At 40.6% G+C, this 20,613-nt stretch overlaps 2 protein-coding genes across 3 annotated transcripts in view; both read right to left on the reverse strand.

Annotated features, from left to right (window-relative positions):
* Window positions 1-699: 699 nt before the first annotated feature.
* On the reverse strand, window positions 700-8,244 carry dusp27 (dual specificity phosphatase 27). Of its 2 annotated transcripts, none has more exons than XM_055206309.2 (6): window positions 8,113-8,244; window positions 6,768-6,884; window positions 6,503-6,618; window positions 6,114-6,345; window positions 4,618-4,835; window positions 700-4,181 (listed from the first exon to the last, which is right to left on the reverse strand). In XM_055206309.2, the coding sequence occupies exons 2-6, from the start codon at window positions 6,878-6,880 to the stop codon at window positions 1,507-1,509; spliced, it is 3,354 nt and encodes a 1,117-aa protein (XP_055062284.2). In that variant the 5' UTR covers window positions 6,881-6,884; window positions 8,113-8,244; the 3' UTR covers window positions 700-1,506. The 2 variants fall into 2 exon arrangements, with proteins under 2 accessions (XP_055062284.2, XP_073722420.1); XM_073866319.1 differs by having other exon boundaries at window positions 6,768-6,885; window positions 8,128-8,231.
* A 697-nt stretch (window positions 8,245-8,941) lies between these two features.
* Window positions 8,942-20,613, reverse strand: part of LOC129445176 (prolactin receptor) — a 30,545-nt gene continuing 18,873 nt past the window's right edge. The window contains exons 3-9 of the mRNA XM_073866320.1: window positions 14,008-14,122; window positions 13,709-13,878; window positions 13,317-13,489; window positions 13,037-13,190; window positions 12,857-12,944; window positions 12,602-12,671; window positions 8,942-12,379 (exon numbers count right to left, since the gene is read on the reverse strand). Coding sequence (XP_073722421.1) covers window positions 11,780-12,379; window positions 12,602-12,671; window positions 12,857-12,944; window positions 13,037-13,190; window positions 13,317-13,489; window positions 13,709-13,878; window positions 14,008-14,122 — 1,370 coding nt within the window. The 3' untranslated portion in view covers window positions 8,942-11,779. The remainder of the gene's footprint in view (window positions 12,380-12,601; window positions 12,672-12,856; window positions 12,945-13,036; window positions 13,191-13,316; window positions 13,490-13,708; window positions 13,879-14,007; window positions 14,123-20,613) is intronic.

Raw genomic sequence — 20,613 nt, forward strand, 5'->3', positions numbered from 1 at the left:
GATCACCATAATAACTCAACTGTGCTGTCAATTATTTTCTCTCTCTTTGGATTAAATGGCAGTGCCGTGGTTGGATAGTGCAGATTAAGGGGCGGTATTATTATAATAAGATCCCCCTTCTGACTTCACAAAGGGAACTTATTTTTCACATGCTTGTAGAGAATGGTTTACCAAAACTAAGTTACTGGGTTAATCTTTATCACATTTTCTAGGTTGATAAAAGCACTGGGGACCCAATTATAGCACTTATACATGGAAAAGTCAGATTTTCTTGATTTTCTTTCAACAAAGAGTATTGCACACATTCTGTTTCACATCACAATCAGTACATCTTTCAGGTTTTTTTGTGTAAAAATGAATAAGATTGAAAGATTAATCATATTTGTTGTTTTTTTTCTATGTCTTACGGTTCAAATCTAAATCTGTGCTACACACAACTCAGCGGTGAAGGAAATTTATTTTAGTTGCACTTTAAGGTCGGTCACTCATCAGCAAGATTTAATCCAATAGCTCAGCGGTAAAAGGTCAGGGAACACACATATACCATAAGTCACTTTGGATAAAAGTGTTTGCCAAATACATAAATGTGTTTGATAATCAAGATCTAACAGGATACAGTGAGTAACATTGTGCGCATAAGTGTGCATTATTTCAATAATGGTTTCCCAGACAGGGTTTAGATTAATCCAGGACTAGGCCTCAGTTACATTAGGGAATTTTAATACCTTACAAAAAACAATACTGGTATGCATCTTGAGACAAAACAAAGGCACTGATATATGTTAAACGGGACATTTTTTTAAGATGTCATATAAATCTTTGGTGTCTCCAGAGTACATCTGTGAAGTTCTAGCTCAAAATACTCCACGGATCATTTATTATAACATGTTCAAATTGACACGTTGTAGGTGTGAGCAAAAATATGTAGTTTTTGTGTGTGTCCTTTAAAGTGCAAATGAGTTGATCTCTGTGCTAAATGGCAGTGCCGTGGTTGGATAGTGCAGATTAAGGGGCGGTCTGACATCACAAGGGGAGACACATTTCAATTAGATATTTTTTCACATGCTTGCAGCAAATGGGTTACCAAAACTAAGTTATTGGGTTGATCTTTATCACATTTTCTAGTTTAATAGAAACACTGGGGACCCAATTATAGCACTTAAACATGGAAAAGACATGATATGTCCCCTTTAAGATATGTCAGTACAAGATGTTTTTAAATGAAGGCATCTCAAACATGCATTTTAAGACCATATCACACTGATCGAACAGACACGTGTTGGGTCAGTGTGAAACCCCTGTTGGCCGTTGTTGGAGACTTTATAATGTGGGTGTCTGTTGGAGTTTGTAGTTGTCTGACCAGTGTGAATTGGTCTTTAGTCTTAATGTTTAGTACTTAGTGCAACTGAATTTAACTAAAGTGTTTGATTTTTCATCCTCTGCTCACACAAAGGAAGTAACAGAAGTGATCGCTGCTCAAAAGTCACATTAACACACAAAGCGTGGTTAGGATTTATGTGACTCCTCCTGTTTTCTCCACGCAACAACAACTTCATCATCTTCCATTTCTTCTGCCACACGTGCCCGAGCTCTCTGTTTAATCTGAGCGATGAAGGCCGATATGTCCTCATCCTCTTCTTGTCTTGTATTTGATGTCCTCACAGTGTTCTCCAGTAGCGAGGAATGAGTTGGTTTTTGTTTCGTCGAGTAATCCAGGTAACTAACCCTCTCTTCCTCATCTGCACGAGAGCTTCTGTTTCTATAACTAGTCGTCTCACCTAAACCATTATATGAATACTCAGTGGAAGGAGGAGACCTCCGAGATGGATAGTTAAACTCTGGATCCCCACACAAATCCATGTGACCATCCGCTCGATGTCTGGATGTGAATCTTGTGCTGTATTTCTCCTCCTCATCTTCATCTATTGTGATCGAGCTCCTGCGGCTTGGGAAATCAAACTCCGAGGATTCCTCAACTTCTTCGTATAATGGACGAGACATGCGGGGCTCTGCTTCACCCTCGTAAGTTTTTGGTTTGCCAGGAGGCCTCACGTTTTTGAGCCATTCATCAATATTACCGGTGGGGTTACTCGCTGAAGCTGGGAGGTTGAGTATTCCCGAACGACCATAATCTCTTTTGGGTTTCGGTTTCTCGCATGGACGTGTTTCGATGTCGTTGAACCCATTTGACTTTTCGTGATCACCCTCGTGTTCTTCATCCTCCTCCTTTTGCTTTTTCTTCTTGTATAATGTGCTGCGCTTGTTGTCCTCTGCTATTTTCTTCACCTCATACGACGACATCTTGTCTCTTATGTCAGACTTAATTTCTTTCTCCATAGTGTCTAGTTTGTGAAGATTGACCTGGTCTTGGAAAAGGCTGTACAATGGCACGCTGGTCGTGGTAATCTTGCTTCTCCGAGAGCCTAAGCCAGAGACAGAGGAGATGTTAGACGTTCCTCCAGATGAAATCACAGACTCGGCTCTATTGGCAGCAGACACCACAGAGCGAGCTCTCGCATCCAGAACGGACTCGGCTCTGTTGCGTGACAGAACGCTGGAAGACGTCGCACCGCTTATCACCGAGGCTTTATCATCATCTACTCCACGACCTGGACCGGCCGACGATCCGGCACCCAGGCTGAACACCGAACCGGCTCTGGAAGGGGCGAGACTTGTCCCCATCATCATCATCTCGGTTTGCTTCTGCATGAGCGTCTCGTTGACAACATTGGCGATCCAGTTTTGTATATTTGCAATGTTGACCATCGGCTCTCCGTTAGGACCGATCACTGTCGCAGGCGGTGCCGGAGGCTCTTGGGGCACAGGAGGCTGCGATCGCGTGCTAAGACCCGAGAGGACGGACGATCTTCCGCTCAACACGGAAACGTTATCATCTCCCGCGACACTCGCAGACGGAAAAGCACCTGCGCAGAAGGCGGACAGCGGGATGCTCGTGCTCAGAGCGCTCTCGGTTTCCCAGCCGCACAGCGATTGGCTCTCCTCCAGTGTTTTCCTGGTGCGTTCCAGAAGCTCTTCCCTTCTCTGTCTTCTCTTGATCGTGGCTGCGTCCTCGCCTCGACTCATCTGCACAATTTCATCCTTGTTCTCCTCGCCGCCGTGTTTCTTCTGCTGTTTCAATTTCCAGGTCTGATAAGCTGTTAAGTTGACGTCCTCCAGCGAAAGCGCCGGTGCTTCTGACGCGCCCTCCCCATTTTCTGACGCCCCCTCTTTTTTGTTCCACCCGAACTGAATTCGTTTAATTTTCCACCTCTCGAGCGGCGTTAAATCCTTGTTCTTTTTACAGAAGTTGTACATGGAGCTGGAGTCGGACATTATGCTCTCTACGTCGTCGTCGATTTTTTTCTGTCTCGCTTCACCCTTAACATCATCGTCCGAGTCTTTACGTCGATATCGCGCAGCCGCCTGCTCCTCGATCTCCTTCAGTCGTTGCTTCCACAGATCAGAGTAGCTGCTGCAGCTCGCCGTGGATCCCGCATCTGAAGCGGCTCGACGTGGACGACGCCTGATCTGTTCTTTCATCATTCGCACATCTTCGCTGGTCACGCTCTCCAGGTCCTCCGGTCGTGGCACCGCCCGCCTCCCTTCACCAGTTGAGGACTCGCCATCGTCGCACCCGAGCTGTGCCTCCCACCAGTCCTCATTCTGGTACTTCTCGTTGCGCTTCTGCCACTCCCTGATCATGCTATCCACATCTTCATCTTCTCTGTCTTCTCCAGGCAGCTCGGGCTCCTCTGAGGTCACTTTCAGCTCAGGTTTACTCGGACCGCAGAGAATTCCCGTTTTCATCGCTGCGGCAGCTGCGGACGATGCGACGCTGCTCATGACGCTGCTCATTACGCTCCTGCCGTCTTCCTCCTCTTCTACCACGATGGAGTCGGCTTTAACGCCGAACATGCTTTGGTCCTCGTCCGGGAGAGCACGGGCGTCGATGACAGAACACTGGCTGAGGGTGTCGTCTTCCTCTTCGTCACGTTCCTCCATCAATGTCTCGTTGAGCTGACGCAGTTGCTTTATAAAGCCTTCGTTGGGGTTGATGGCGCGTTTCTTCCTCATCTCCAGCAGCGCCTCCATGATGCTCATGTTCTGGAAGATCATAAGATACGCAGCAACGAGAACGGCAGAGCGGCTCACTCCCATCATCGAGTCCACGAGCACTTTACCTCTGGGGAGAAGAAAAAATCATATTTAAAACCTGCTGCAGAAGATCAACGCTGCTGACTAGCTCGTGTTTTGAATGCTGGATTCCAGCGTGTGATGTGATGCTGTGTTCGATAACAGACTCGAACAGCCAGCTTCATGTCTTACATTTGTCTCAGCAAACACAGACCTCATGTAGCATAATAGCTTGTAATGTTTGCAGCCCAATAGACTCTGAATTTAACTGATGAAGAAAAACTGCTCACAACAAATCTCCATACTTGACTTTATATGATAAAGTGACATCTGTCTCTAGATGATTCATGCAAAAGCCAGGTAAAAATGAAAAAGAAATGCATTTGCCTCAAGTCTTCCCTAAACAGAATCATTCAATAAGAAATGAATGAAGTCGCTGATTCAAAAGAGTCAAAATGAATCAAACATTCAACTCCTTCTCACCTCTGTGAGTCAGCAAAGCGTCATCCAGAAACTCGGCACACGTGCGGAAGTACGGCGAGATGTCTGCGTCGGGGAAATCGTCCACCTCGATTCCCATGTAAGTGATGTTCATGTTCTGATAGAAGTTCTGTCCCGTGTAGACTCCGGTCCCATGAGCTGCATTCACAATATGAGTGATGCCGAGTCGCTTCAGACGGCCTTTGTTTATGGCCACAGACCTGTAACATACACACACACACACCAGAGAGACGCGTCATTAGAAATGAATTTACCAGCGTTCAGCTTCATCCACCCAATGAAGCGACAGCAGACGAGACGATGCACCTCATCATCAAACACCTGCAGTCCATATATACAATAATAACCCAACTTTAGATGTAAAGATTCAGACACAAATGAGATTAGAAAGTGAGACTTTTGTTGAGGTTTTCAGTTGTTTTTCTTGAAATATTAAAGTAATATCACATCCCACTAAACATTAGACGTCTGTCGGTCCAAGAACAATTCTGGACACTGATCTACACGATGTGCAAACTAGGTCCGTGATTTGGACGTCTAACAATGACGCCACTTAGATGTCAGTATGCAGTTTAACATTTGAACGCTTGACTAGATAACTAGTTTTTTTGACCTCTAAGACATGTGCAGAAAAGTGACATTAAATGCTGTATTGGAGATGTTATTGACAACTAGTGACTACTCACATGACTTAATGAATGATAACTGATTTCACCTGTTGCGTTACTCTCCCTGAGGAAGGCATAGACCAAAACTCGTTGGAAAGTTCATATATCTTTTGTGTGTAGCTATTTAAAATAAAGGCTATTTAATTTAAAGAGTGGCGTGGTTTTATTTGATGGTCTAAGACTAATCATAGACCACAGAGTACATTGACTTTTATTCGTCCCCCATGCGCTCTCTTCCATTGGACTTTATAGAAATATAGGTTATTTGTCATGAAACATTATTTGTTATTTCATTATTTATGTATTTTCCTGTTTTTCCTCTAATTTATTGCTTCATTTTAAGTGTCTCTGGACCGCAGTTTGTGTCTACATCATCTCTGATTGTGTTTAATGTGGGTTAGACAATAAAGCATTTCATCTGCTGCTGTGGCAATGGAAGCTATAGGGAATTTAACTTGAACAGTATGCAAACTTCTGAAATATAAAAGCAGTATAAAAACGTCTTAATGTCTAAAATTCATTTAAATTTGATGTAGAAAAGACGTCCACAATGACCACGTTTGGACTACAATTAGCCTCTATACAGAGGTCCAATGAACATCAATACTGGAAAAAAGACGTCGTCTGCACCTTCAGCGGATAGAAATTGGACGTGCAAAAGACGTTGTTTCGACATCACATTGCTCAGTAGGATCATGCAATCTGACTATGAGAAATGCTTCAGTGATCACCGTGGTCTACAAATAAAGTTGACTTAGTTTCTTACTGACATGATGTTGATATAGTTGAGGTGTAAAATGTGCGACTTACTTCTCTGCGATGTAGATGTTGGGCCAGACTTCATCCACAGGGTTTAGCGGAGCTTCCAGACGGTCGTGAAGCAGAGCTCTCTGGATGTCCAGTACACACGGTGTGTTGTAAGGACTGCGGTCATCGATCATGTCTTTAACTCGGTTGTACAGGTCCTCCACCATCAGCTGCTCGGCCTTTTCCATCATGCTGTCTGGTGTCGGTGTCGTCCTCACGTCTCTGCTCTTCAGCTCTGATCAACAAAAGAATCGACGTCTCACTTCGGTCTATTGGACTTTTGTTCATTTTAATGGCCACCATCTCATTGATAATATTATCATCCATTTATGATTATAGTACAAATACAAAAGATCAGACCCACTACTGCTGGATGTTTTTTATTTACTGACCTTCATTGATGATCTTTTTAGCGGCGATGGCCGAAGACAGATGGATGGGCTCCATGAAGATACTTTCAGCGTCTGATCCAGAGATCATGGAGAAGCGGTCTGATGCCATAGAGAAACTCGGGGATGAAATCACACACAAACTCAGTATAATGAGCACAACTCACCAGCGCTTTAGATCAATGATCAAACATCAGAGGTATGTGTTTGTTGTGTGTTGTGTGTGTTTGTTGTGTGTGAGGTGTGTTTGTTGTGTGTGTTTGTGGACCTCGGGGATGAACAGCGCAGGTAATGTGACTGAACATCTCTGACTGAAGCTGATTCATCTTGAACTGGAACCTGCTGATCCGTCCCAGCAGCGCTCTCACTAGCTGACGCCATGATCCTACAGACAGACAGACAGACAGACAGAGATTAGGACAGACAGACAGACACAGACAGACAGACAGACAGACAGACAGACAGACAGACAGACAGACAGACAGACAGACAGACAGACAGACAGACAGACAGACAGACAGACAGACAGACAAAGAATTAATTGTATGATTAATTGTCCAGGTATAAATCACAACATCATAATTGAACAGACAGTTCAGGGGGCAAAGACAAATCTTACAAATAATAACCCAGAGATTAAATACAGAAATGATCTAAGATGAACTTTATCTGCCTGTTACCCAACAGATGATCAGAAGAGTAAAACATCATAGATTCATTTAGTTCAAACAACATTTAAACATTACATGTATGTTCAATATAAACTATTAAACTGTGACAGTGATAATACAGACAGGCTGATTTTATGAGATAACTTTTATCAAATGAAATATAAATAAGTTGAGTCCTTCGCATCACACACTTAACTAAAAGACAAGTTAAATGTTAAGTTTCAGTAGTTAGTTAATGTGTAGTTAGTTATAGAGACACAACTAATATATGTGATTGTGTTAAAAACAAAAGAACATCTCAGACACTTACCAGGATTAGCTGATATTCACAGATGGATTAAAGATATACAATAATATATGGATCAATACAGATCTTTAGCTGAACTTTCAGTGTATTAGTTAGTTTATACAATTACATGACAAATATACACTAGTCAACATTGGAAGTCAATCCAAACCAAACCCAGAAAAATTGTCTTAAAACCAACTTTGATAAACTTTTTTTATTCACTTTAAATGTTGAATAGTGTTGTTTATTAAAGAGCAACAAGGTTACCATGATCAAGTTAAGGGTTAGGGTACATCTGTCAACACATGACCAATAATAAACTCACAGAAAACTCATCAAATTACTCATCCTAACATTTATAATACACATACACACTTAAACACTACTCTTATCTGTGTGTGTGTTTGTGTCTGTGTGTGTATGTTAGTGTGTGTGGGGGGGGAGTCTATATATAGAGTCTGACAGCTGCACAGATACTTCTAGATGAGAGGGTGTTAGTAACACACACAAACACACATAGAGACACACACACACACACACACACACACACACACACACACACACACACACACGTACACACACACCTCACTGGTCTCAATCTCTTGATTTTAAAGAGTATAATTGAAAGATGAATAATAAAGTGTTTGTCTGACCTGTGTTTGTGTGTTTGTGTGTGTTTGTCCGTCGGTCTCGTCAGGTCCTCTCAGATTCTGTGACTGAGTTTAAACTCTAAACTTAGAGGCTCCTCACAGACCCCTCTGGGGCCGCCCCTGTGACATCATCAAACATGTGAGGGGCTCTTAAAGAGACGGATGATTTATACAAACACACTTTTACTTCATTAATGTTCAATAACTGAGTTTTCATATGACTAAACATTAACATTTCATCCAAAGTGACTTAGGAAACAATAAAAGCGATGGGTCATAGGGAGGCAATAGTACAAAAGATTCTTATAACAAAATACAAGTTTTCACTATTTCAAAAAACATACCTGTTGAGAGAAAAAGAGAGAGTTAGTCTTTCTTTTTAAGTGAAAAGAGAGAATAGAAAGTAATGTGGCTGATGTCAAGAATATGTGGTAGAGATTAAAGGATTAAAGAGTTTTAAAAAGTTTTTTGAATGTAGTGAGAGATGTGGCTGACCGGACTCATATAGAAAGATGATTCCAGCAGAAGGGAACGTGATTTAATGACAAGACGCCGCTCCTGCTGAACAGTTTGTGGATGGGATGTAGAAATGCAACAAAGTGTGAAAGTATGCCGGTGACATGTAGTGCATATCATGTTCATCCACACACAACAGAAAGAAATTATCAATTCAATCATAAATAAAGACGTTACATTAAACTTTTCATCTATACATGCATCAAAGTCAAATCACTTTTTCTTATTTTATGGTACAAAAACATGAAGACAAAGATGAATTGAACATTAACATTTCTCTCGCTCCACAAGGTTTACAATTACAGACTTACACTGCTTTGCATAAATTATGTTTTTATTTTGTCAGATAGCTTAAAGTAACACAAAGAGCATTTCAGGTACAATCATTTAAAGATAAAGACATTTTTAAAGTTTTTGAATAAACATAAATGATGGGATTGATCTTGTTATGCACATCTGCTACCATCTGCTGGTGAAACAGAACAACAGCAATAAACAACACAATTACACAAAGGTCCCATCTGTTCATTTGAAGTATTTTCTGCGTTTAAATGAGAATAAAAACACATTCAGCCCATCAGATGTGTTCCTTACACAGATGGTAAAAGTTTAGTGCTCAGAAAGTTCACAAAAATGATCTCATGTACAAAAACTATATTTTATACTGGAAATATATACTGTACTTCATCTCCAATCAATATATATTTATTACTGTATAAATCTTTCTTTAAATATATAAGAGCTTTATATTTAGTTGCTTTTAGCTGCAGGTACAACAAGTGCATTTACATTTATAAACCAACGTGAGCAAAGGCACAAAACACCAGAAATAAAGCAGAGAAAACTCACAATAAAAATGTAACAGAAACAAATGACACAGTGTTAAAGTCTCTAATGTACACCCATACCCATGATAATAATCTATACACAAACATAAAACATATAAAACTTTAGTTAACGTGGCACTTTCAACATCAGTGAAGAAATAATGTTGCTTTTAAATGATGAATAAACACGTTTTATCCTGATCAGACACAACAAGATTATTGAATCCTGTGTGTTAAATCTCTGTATGATGTCACTTTTTATGGGAGTGGACAGATTTATTATTTATATATTAAACATCATTTTAACAGATCATTATTCATCATTATTTGTGTTTGTTTACAGTTCTAATGTCTTAAAAGTTGGAGATCATCTTAAACATTAAACTCAATATTTGTAAAATAAAGTCCATGAATGATTGAGTTCAGCTTTGTTATTAACAAATCAATCTGTATGAGGACTTATGTTTCATATCTCAATCACTGTATGTGAAGCTAATAAACATTAAACATTCTCAAGTCAGTATTTATAATTCAGTAAAACATATAAAAGTATCATGTGAGAGTGTTTTACACTTTGAAATACATACATTATATTATATATATATATTTATTTGACATATAAACTTTGACATTTTTATAGCTTTTTGTCATTTTTATTTATCTAAATAAACTCGGAAACCTTTCTCTGGTTTGTCCTGCAGTCTCTTTCAGCGTATTTACTCTTAATCTTAAAGAAATATTCCTTTAGTGATGTGCTGATGTTAAGTTATAGAGGTTTATAAAGTGTTTAAGCTGGTTATGGGGGTTTATAAAGTGTTTAAGAAGGTTATATTGGAGTCTTAAAGAGTCTTTGGTGTGCATGTTGTTGCATACATGGCTTAAACTTTAAAAATAACATCTTATTACCCATCAGACCAGACAGTGAAATGGGCGAACGGCTACGGCAAAAACACTTTTATTTTCTGACAAGAGTTGAAATTCTCTCATCTGATTGGTCCTGAGATTTGAAAGTGTTTTTCTGTACCTGCTAATAAATCATTTAGTCTCTTCTCGACCCTGTCATATTGTTGGTCATTAAACACTGGCGAGTCAATCGTGTTTTACACTGGTGAAGCTGACATGCATATAAACCGTGAATCCATTTGAATGATTGTGGTTTGTAGTGAACTGCTTTACACACTAAAAATGTAAAAATACAGGCAGAGTTTCCTTTAAATGAGTTGAGAAATTTGAGATTTTTTTTGGGATGAAAATGTATTTTTTGTGAGGACTTCACAGTTGATTCAGTTGAACCCGAGATGTGTTGACATTAGTTTATTATTAGGATCTAAACTCTCGCAGTCGTATGACCCTAATTCTAATGGCTTTAAAGAAGAAGGCCCCAAAAACAGACAGTGTTGTTTGCATTATCTGTGTTCTTGATTTTGCAAAACTACTAAAATGACTTCACTAAAAGTGAGCTGTCATCAATTCCTACTCAGGCGAAAAGCAATCATCACTACCACTTTCATCCAGGAAAGTAAACACACACACATGCACGCACAAACACACACACGCACACACACATCAATAAAGGTTCACTTCCGTGAGTTATTGTGATTGTGTTGGTACATGATTCATACCTAACCGCACCCTTTTCATGTGGAGACAGGTGTAGTTTTTGGATATCCACTCAAGTTCAGAAACAAACTAAAGTCTGATGTCAATCAATCCTTAATTTAAGTCATAATAAATTCTTAGCTTCTGAATTGTGTTTTCTTTACTGTAGGGTTAAACAACATTTGGGTTTTATTAATGTCTGCAGTCCAGTAAAGATTCAGACGTGTAGTGTGTGTGTTTGGATCTTGTGTTTTTAGTTAGGCACAATGTGACTTTAGATATTTCAGTGATTGGTCTCTTTGACTCTGTGAAAGTGAAGTGCCAATGACATGATTGTGAAGAAACTGGGCAAAAGGGGTAATCGCTCAAGGCCACCAGAGTCACAACTTGCCTTTGTGTTAAAAGCCCGACTCTCTAACCATTAGGCAATTAGGCAACGACTCTCTCCCTCATATTTCATGTTTTTCACTGTAATATTCACTAACAGTCATATGAACCACTGTGCAGATACTCATAGACTGAAGTTGTGTTTGTGTGTCTGTGTGTCTGTTTTACACCACAAAAACTCTCACTATTGTTGTCTTGTTGACCAGTAAAATATCTGAGCATCCTTAAAGCAACATTCATTTACTGGAAAGCAAGAGAAAACTATGAAGGAAGTGTTTGTTGTTTTACTGTAGTGTGTGATTGTCTGTCGCGTGTGTGTGTAACCAAACCGGTCCAGCAGCTCATTTCTGGTCTGCTGAATGTGGAGGTAAAGGCACTGCAGAATCGCTCTGCTCCGTCTCACCCGCATCATCCAGAGCGGACAACATCTCCATCTGTTTCTTTAGCAGAGCCGCTAACTGGGCCCTTTTGTCCGAGTCGTTGTCGTCCGGTTTGTTTTTAAACTGCAGGTAGGGCGTGTTTTTAAGCGCGTCAGGCAGGCAGGGCACCAGACGGACCGCCCCGGTAGACGCAATCTCACTGACGCAGGTGTAAAAGTCCTGATGGGCGGGCTGTATCGTGGCGGGGTCCGAGTTCAGAATCATGGTGTAATCTGTTCCCGGGAAAGACATGAGCTCCGGCTGTGTCTGGCTCGGCTCTGACAACGCCCCTGCAGGATTTTGAGAGGGCTCTTCTACGTTCGTCTGAAGTAAGGGTTGATGCTGAGGGAACGCTTCGCCGTTCACCTTGTCTTCTTGTTTACAGTAAGACAGAAAGCTGTTGAGCGTCACGGCCGGACTCGCGTCCACGTTGACCTGGTACCACGTCTCCATGCAGTACTGTGGAGATTTATAGCCGTGAAAAGAGGAGAAATGATGATTGATCTCATCGATCTTTCCCTTCTGGAAAAACCGAGAGATGGACAGAAGAGACAGACAGAAAACAACAGAAAGAGGAGAAGGTCAAGAAAAACAATTCATCGTATAAGCTGCTAAATAACTTTTATGATAGAGATTTTAATAAACACAAACTAGGTTCAGTATGATCAACAGTGCAGTAAGAGTGACGCTTTACTTCAAACACTTGTGTGCTGTGGTGGCAGAGCAGAATTCTGCAATACAAACCTTTATCAGCATGGGGTCCAGTCCTTGGATGCGTGGTTTGGGAATCGGTGACAAGAGGTAAGCTTTAATACTGCAGAAACAACACAAACAAATGAGATGAGCTCTCAGAGAATCAAAGACAGACAGACAGACACACAAACATTCATCTGACTCATTTGAACTGTTTGGTGTTCATCACTGAGTTTTAGTTTCCTTGACAGAGTGCATGATAAGAGTAATATCAGTAAACAGAACTAAAGCTATGATGTCACTGACCTCTTGCCCCGTGGGATGACCCCAAAGCCAATGATAAGTAAGGTCATGACTGCGATGGCCGTTATCAACATGAACACCATCATGTGAACTGTAGGACAGATTAAACATGGGTTAGATAGACAGACGGCCAGTGCGTGCACGTTCAATACTGTGTTCTATGCGTGTTTTCTCTTTGTTTACCAGGCAGACGTCCGGTAGTGATGGTGAAGTAGATCGAATCGCTCCATCTGCTCCATAATTTACTTTTAGTGGATCGGCAGCGCACCATGACCTCATAACTGCCCGTGGGAAGATCCAGCAACTCTAGATTAGCTTCACGCAAGCGCTCCTTCACCTACACATAAACACATCACACCTGTCAATCAATCTAAACCTAAACACGCTCTCTTAAAGAAATAGTCCAGGTTAGTTTCTCTTATTTTTCTTTCATTAAAACAAAAGGCACGATCTGTGTTTGTACCTTCCAGTGGTCTGGGTGTGACAGTTGTCTGTATCGCAGCTCATACTCCAGCGTGATCCATCCACCATGAGATGCAACTGGATACAACCAGGACAACATCACAATGTTACCCGATTCATCATCGCTTTTGTTCAATATGCTGTAAGTCAAGTTAAAGGGTGGGTCTGTCTCCACTGCCGAGAGAGAGAGAGAGAGAGAGAGAGAGAGAGAGAGAGAGAAAACTGTTATCATTTCAGCTTCAACAACCAAATAAACAAGACAGAAGAAACAAGACAACCTAGAAAAACAAATGTCATCAAAACTGGGTTTGATCATTCAGACTTCAGTTTAAAGCTATACTGTAAGACTTGGTAATGATTATCTTGGTGGTGGTCGAGTGTGGTTTACATCACCTATATCGACCACATCCAAGCAGTGTTTGGGTGAAGTGATTGGACCCGTCCGGGTGTGTGCGGTGACATTCAGACAGTACACCTGCCAGATCTGTGTGTGTTTGGTGTCAAAGTAACAGGTGTTGGGACCGCCGGTCACATAATCCGGACACTCCCGAGCGACGTCATCACTACACAGCGTAAGAGAGAAGATCATGATGACGTCTGTTTAGTGTTCACAGCGTGAGACTGACACTAATATGAAAACACATGACTTAATATAAACTTATATATGTCAAACTTCATTGATTCATTCTTACCCAATCTTGTATACAAACGTGTAGGTGATGTTTTCCTCGCTATCAAGCGGAGTCCACTGACACGTGAATTCCTCCATGTTTGGTGAGCGGCATTTGGAAACATTCAGCCGTATGACATCTGCAAAATATAATAAGCAGTCAAAAACCAAGTTTTAAACACCAGGTCCAATATGCATCACTTCTATGAGATTTATTTCTTTATGAGAGCCTTAGGTTGGGTTAAATGATTAAATCCTTAAGATTATGACATGTAGGCTAATGCTAGCAACTATGCTAATCTGATTTATCAACAAGACAAAAAAAAAACAGAAACGGAACAAACTCCAGCGACCCCGCTAATGTCCTACACAAAACAACACAGAGCTTTAAAGTTCAACAAAGTTTAAAAAGATTTATTCAAAGCTAAAGCTGTTGAGTTTTTGATTCATTGAGTCTTTGAAAGAGAGAGAGAGACTTTTTGACTTTACATGTCCTTTAATTTACATTATAGCAAAACCTGAGTACAGTCTTAGCACTTATAAACACACTTTATAGATATACATTAAAACAATCTTAAAAAAATAAAATAAATAACACCTAGCTGTCAAAAAGCAATACAACAGTACAAAAACAGTCATCCAAAACCAAAAAAACATTCATTACTCAGACATTCATTTGTAAAACACCATCAAGCTCAACTTCACATAGACATTGGTTAATACCCCATTTATACCTGAAACTTTCCAGATCATCAATCAACTTATAGTACGTATACTCAATGTTAATACGTGACTTAATTAACCCTTTCAAAACAGAGAGAACATCGGTCGAAACAGTACCAAGAATTTTCCTTTTTCTTGAAAGCCAAATAAAACTTTTTGCTTGCCCAAATAAAAAATTTAGTAGAACATGTACTTGCATTTTATTTCTACTGTATTTTGGGCCATAGATAAAAGACATCATTGTGAACTCTTCTCCCAAAGTTTGACAATACTCTTCTATTTTTAAAAAAAGTATTTGCAATCTCTCACACTCAGAAAACAAATGGAAAACCATCTCTTGCATCCCACAAAAAGGGCACCCCCCCACCTGTGGATCAATGTGTGTTCTGTGTCTGTTCGTAGCTATTATACCATGCACTATCCTCCATTGAAGATCTCCTGTCCTTTTTTCAATGGGAGATTTGTACAAGGTCCTCCAGCAACCCCTAGGGGAAAAACTTGAACCAAAAAACTCCTGCCATTTGGACTCCCTTGTATTTTCAAGCATCCGTAAGTGATTTTTCTTCACACACAGTACATACCGAGATTTACTTCTAATGCCACTAAAGAATCCAAGTTCTGGTATTTTAAAAGTCAACAATCTTCCTTCTGTTTCCTGCCATTCCCCAGTATCAGCTGTAACATCCAGCTCTGGGAAGTCCATATTGTGTTCCTCTTCAGCAGAATTCTCTAAAGACAGTCTGTAGTTCAATGGTAGAAAATCATGTATCTGCGTCAGCAGTCTCTCTGCCACCCTGATGGACCTCATTCTCAACTTTGAGGCCAAAGCCTCCGCAGTAATCCATCCATCCTCATACAATAGATGCCCGATCTTCATGATCCTCGCAGCACACAGAGATTCAGACTTAAAAATGCCGAAGTCCAAAGCAGAGTTAAAAAGTAATGGTTCTTCTCTCCACCACAGTCCTTTCAGATCGTTTGTCTCTCGAGAAACTTTGAAAAGTGCCCATGTCCTTAGCAATGATCTATAGAAGGACGTTAGTCCAGTTAAATCCACTTTGCTGGTATCCATTAAGAATAGGTGACGGTCCAGTCCTAAATTCCCAGCTCTTCTCAGAAGAGCACAGGCCACACCGGCCCAGCTCACCTCTTCCCTGTAAAGCAATCTCTGTGCCGTCTGTAGTCTGAATGCTTGAATTCTAGATTTAATGTCCACCAGTCCTTGCCCACCCTCATTAGTGGGCAGATACAGAACCGATGCCTTTAGCCAGTGCTGGCCTGATCAAAAAAAGTCTACTAGACAACGTTGTATTTTCCGCACCAGATCTTCTGGAGGCTCTAGTACAATCATCCTATGCCAAAGGGACGAAGCCACCAGATTATTGCAGATCAGGACTCTTCCCCTTTAGGATAGCTGGGGTAGCAACCACTTCCAGTGAGACAACCGAACACACACTTTCTCCACAAGGCCCACCCAATTTTGTCTCTTATACTCATCTGTACCCAAAAATACCCCTAAATACTTAAAACCAGTTCTCCCCCACTGTAAACCACCAGGGAGTGAGGGCTTTAAACATTCTTGCCCACACCAAAGAGCATTACTTTTAGCCCAGTTTACTTTTGCTGAGGACGCCTCACTATAACACAGTAGTGCTTTTTCTAAAATCTGCACATCATTTTGATTTTTAATTAAAATTGTGAGGTCATCAGCATAAGCAGAAAGCTTAATGGGTTCCAAAAAATCTGGTGTACTAACTCTCATGCCTGTTAGTTTTTCTCTCAGTCTGCACAATAAAGGTTCAAAAGCTATACTATATAGCTGACCAGAGAGGGGACAACCTTGTCTAATCCCTCTTTGGACTTCTACAGGTGCACTAAGGCCACCAGCTATTTTAATTAAGCATGTAGCCCCATTATACAGTAGTTTAATCTTTGAGATAAAATTTTCCCCAAAACAAAAAGCCTTTAAAGTTTCAAACAAGAAAACATGGTCATCTCGGTCGAAAGCCTTCTCTTGGTCCAGAGACAGAATACCAAAGTTGATATTGTTATTAGAAGCAAACTCATAAGTATCTCTTATTAGATGTAAATTGTCTATAATAGATCTATTATAGAGAGAGAGAGAGAAAGAGAGAGAGAGAGAGAGAGAGAGAGAGAGAGAGAGAGAGAGAGAGAGAGAGAGAGAGAGAGAGAGAGAGAGAGAGATGGTGGGGGATTGTAACAGATTTGTGTATGTATGTTTTTTTCAAAAAGCCCCAACATTCAAAAATTCCTATGGCAAGTAAACCTGTCTACACTCCATGTGTTTGTTGTAGTCCAAGCAAAGAGATTTAAGTTGGAGACGATAACTTGCGTTTACTTTGGGGTTTGTACATTTTGCATATCACTAAGTAAGGAATAACTGACGATGGGCTGTTGAATTATAAAAAAATAATGCACACAAGGTGGTTATGCGGTACGACGTGAAGCGGAATGTGCATAATTTTCTTATAATTCAACGGCCCGTCCCTTATGTCACGGTTACCAAAAATATTGCTCTGGTGCTTATTTTTAAAGACATTTTAAAGGTTACGTGTGCGGTTATTGAAAAATAATCAACACCCATGGAACATTTCTCAACCAATCAGAATAAAGCATTCAACAGACCCGTGGTATAATACACACCAAAGGAAATGTAAAATCGTGAATTGGATAATTGGTGGTCTTTAAGATAAATGTGACTGTGAGTAAACTGCTTAACTGGCTCATCTTGCTTTTCTCAAACATGAGAGATTCATAAAAGTTGATGAATGTGTTTGTGTTCAGGTCTACACGAGCTGCTCAGGTTCTGAAGCACAGACTGCAAATATTTACATTACATTTGGCAGATGCTTTCATTGAAAGTGACTTACAGTATGCGTCATCCCTGAGAATTCCAGCATCTATGGCTACATTTATGATGAGAACCGGTTAATCCATACACTAGTTGATCCACACAAGTTAATCCATACCCAGGTTGGAGGAGGGGCAATTGGGTATCTCCAATTCACCTAACTTGCATGTTTTTGGCCTGTGGGAGGAAACCGCAGTACCCTGAGTAAACCCACGCTGACACAGGGAGAACATACAAACCCCACACAAATGGCGCTTTTCCGTTGCATGGTGCCCCACGGTTTGGTTTGGTTTGGGTCGGGTCAGCTCACCTCACTTTGGCGTAGTTAGCTTTTCCATCGAGTTTAGTATCACTTCGCAGTGGGAGGGATTTTAGGCGTGTCGTTATATTTGCGCTGCCCACATCTGTGACATCATACAAGTGAGAGGAGAGCGTTGTTGTACATTCCCATACATTTATTTATTTCTCAGTCCGCCACAAAACTAAAATTGGCCACCGCAAATAGATGTTTGCACATCGCGTTTATCACTACCTCTGTATCACATGACAGTTTCAAACACCCGCGGCGTCAGCCGACGGCGCTCCGCTGAGCCTCACTGAAGTTGCATTTAAGCATATAATGCTGACGTGCTCGTCGCGAATGTTCCGCCACAAACTGCAAGCCTGGAAAAAACTGTTATGGTGTCCCTGATTCTCAACATGTGGATGTTTTTCGTCGCTAAAAGGGTGTTTGGGAACTTATAGCAGAGCACAGATGACAACATGTTTGCTCGAGACAGCGCAAGCTAGCCTAGCACAGGTAAAGCTAGCGATGACGCTGTTAGTGACGTTTCTTTCAGACCAATCAGTGATCTACAGTGTTTTCGCGTCACGTTTGGTATCAGCTCGGGTCGCTTGGAACCCCAACCGAGGTGGTACGAAAAAAAGTATCGGGTACCACGTACTGCACCTAATGGAAAAGCTCCCAAAGGTGGGCTGACCCGACCCAAGCTGGGCCGGACCGTGGGGTGCTATGCAGTGGAAAAGCGCCAAAAAAGACCACCTGACCTAGCTGGGGCTCGAATCAGAGGCCTCCTTGCTGTGAGACAACAGTGCTATCCACTGACACTGGCATCAGTGTCTCATAGGCTGCGTCCTCCAGAGGTCGTATTCAAAGGTTGCATATTGTTCGTAGATAATGTAAATGACCTTAAACAAGTTTTAATTGTTGATAGTTTAATTCCCATACATTGATTTATTTGTGGTGGCCCACCATAGAATCAACACTGGCCCCCACAAATAGAATTTTCATGATTCCCATTTACATTTTTATTTCACCATTTAAAACAGCTTAATTCGGCTTAAAATATAATTTGATATATAATGCAGATACAGATCAAAGAGTAGAAGTGAAACATATTTCAGGTGCCAACACTAGATCAAACGCAAACACGACATGATGACGTCACATATATGCTAATTAGCGGGTGACGCCATCACCACCACAGTCTCCTCAAAATCCTGTGGGAAACACTGAAGAAGGAAGTGTAACACTGAAATCTGTATTTCTCTTGTCTTAGGGGACACAGAGGGAATGATGCACGACCATTCAAAAACATGACTGGGATTCTAACTATACAAAGCTTAATGCAAATGGGTGAAGTGTCCCTTTAAAAGTGTGCATAAAATCATTGTGATGGAAACATGGCTAGTGTGACTGTCAATAACATCCACTTACTGCAGATTCAGTGTTGACATATCACTTAAAATTTCACAAATTAATGAATTCTGCAGGGAACAGACACAGCTAAATAAACTCAACGCTTTTATGGCGACAGAAAATCCTCTTGTGCCAATCAATTCTGGGAATAATTGGGTCTTAACTCTTTCCCCAAAATACTTTCCTGCCAATGACGCTTCTCTGACCAGTTTTTAAGGTAATCTATAATTCTGCTATTACTCAAAAGATAAAAACTGAAGCATCAACTATTTCAAAAACATAAAAAACTCCATGTATGTTTCGATAATCGTTCTGAAACTGATCTCTAATAAAATTCCTTTACATATTTCTTTCTCTATTACTTTACAAATTTCTTTCAAAATGTTGTATTTTAAAGAAACCTACCCATATTTGAGAGGTGATAAATGAGTGAAGATAGAATGAAAGTTTTTTTTTGTTTGTTTGTTTGAAAGCAGATGGTCTGTTCTTGTATTTGATATATTTGTATGTTTATCCATTTATAGAAGAACATTTGCCTGGAAGGCATTTTGTGAAACTTTTGTGAAAGTCACAAAAAATGATGGCTGGCATCAAAAAGGCTGGCGGGGAAAGAGTTAAAAATGATACAGGTTTTATACAGGCTTCTGTGCACTGTGAGGTCCAAATGTCCCCTCAAAAATAGTAAAAGTCTTAAACATCTACAATGTGGGGATCAGCCAGTGGTCCCCATAATAAAAATCAATTACTAAACAAACTAAATGTATGTTTGTGTAAGTCAAGTCAAGTCAGTTTTATCTCTATGTGACTTCCCACAATGCACATCAATTAAAAGCAGCATTACAGAAAAAGATTCCAGTGCTAATATATTTTCATACGATCTTCACTGAATGTATTACAGCCTGAATGTAACCCCCTGGCCTCATTTTGTGTATCCCAGTCTCTATTCAATCACACAGCTTGGACCATCTATATGGATATGCAAATTAGTCCCTGTCTCCAGCACCACCTCAAACCATATATATGATATATATGTAAATAGATGCTACATCCAGCAGCTTCAGATACATATACTGTGTCTGGTTTTACACAATGCATAAGTGAACTGCACATTTGCAGCACTAATCTGTTTAGCGCTGATGTTAACAGGTTACAGCATTCACACGGCATGCGTGAGCATCACAGTGCTGCGAATGGTTTAGTGCAAAGTCTATGCAGCATCCATGCAGGTGATTTCAAACCTTTGGAAAACTTTAGTTTTATGGAGAAAATATACTTAGCAATGGTGGTTAATGTGCACGTGGTCTTAAGCATATTAAAACAAGAAAGAAATATAA

This window comes from Misgurnus anguillicaudatus, chromosome 3 (assembly GCF_027580225.2).
Source record: "Misgurnus anguillicaudatus chromosome 3, ASM2758022v2, whole genome shotgun sequence".
NCBI classification, from domain to species: domain Eukaryota; kingdom Metazoa; phylum Chordata; class Actinopteri; order Cypriniformes; family Cobitidae; genus Misgurnus; species Misgurnus anguillicaudatus.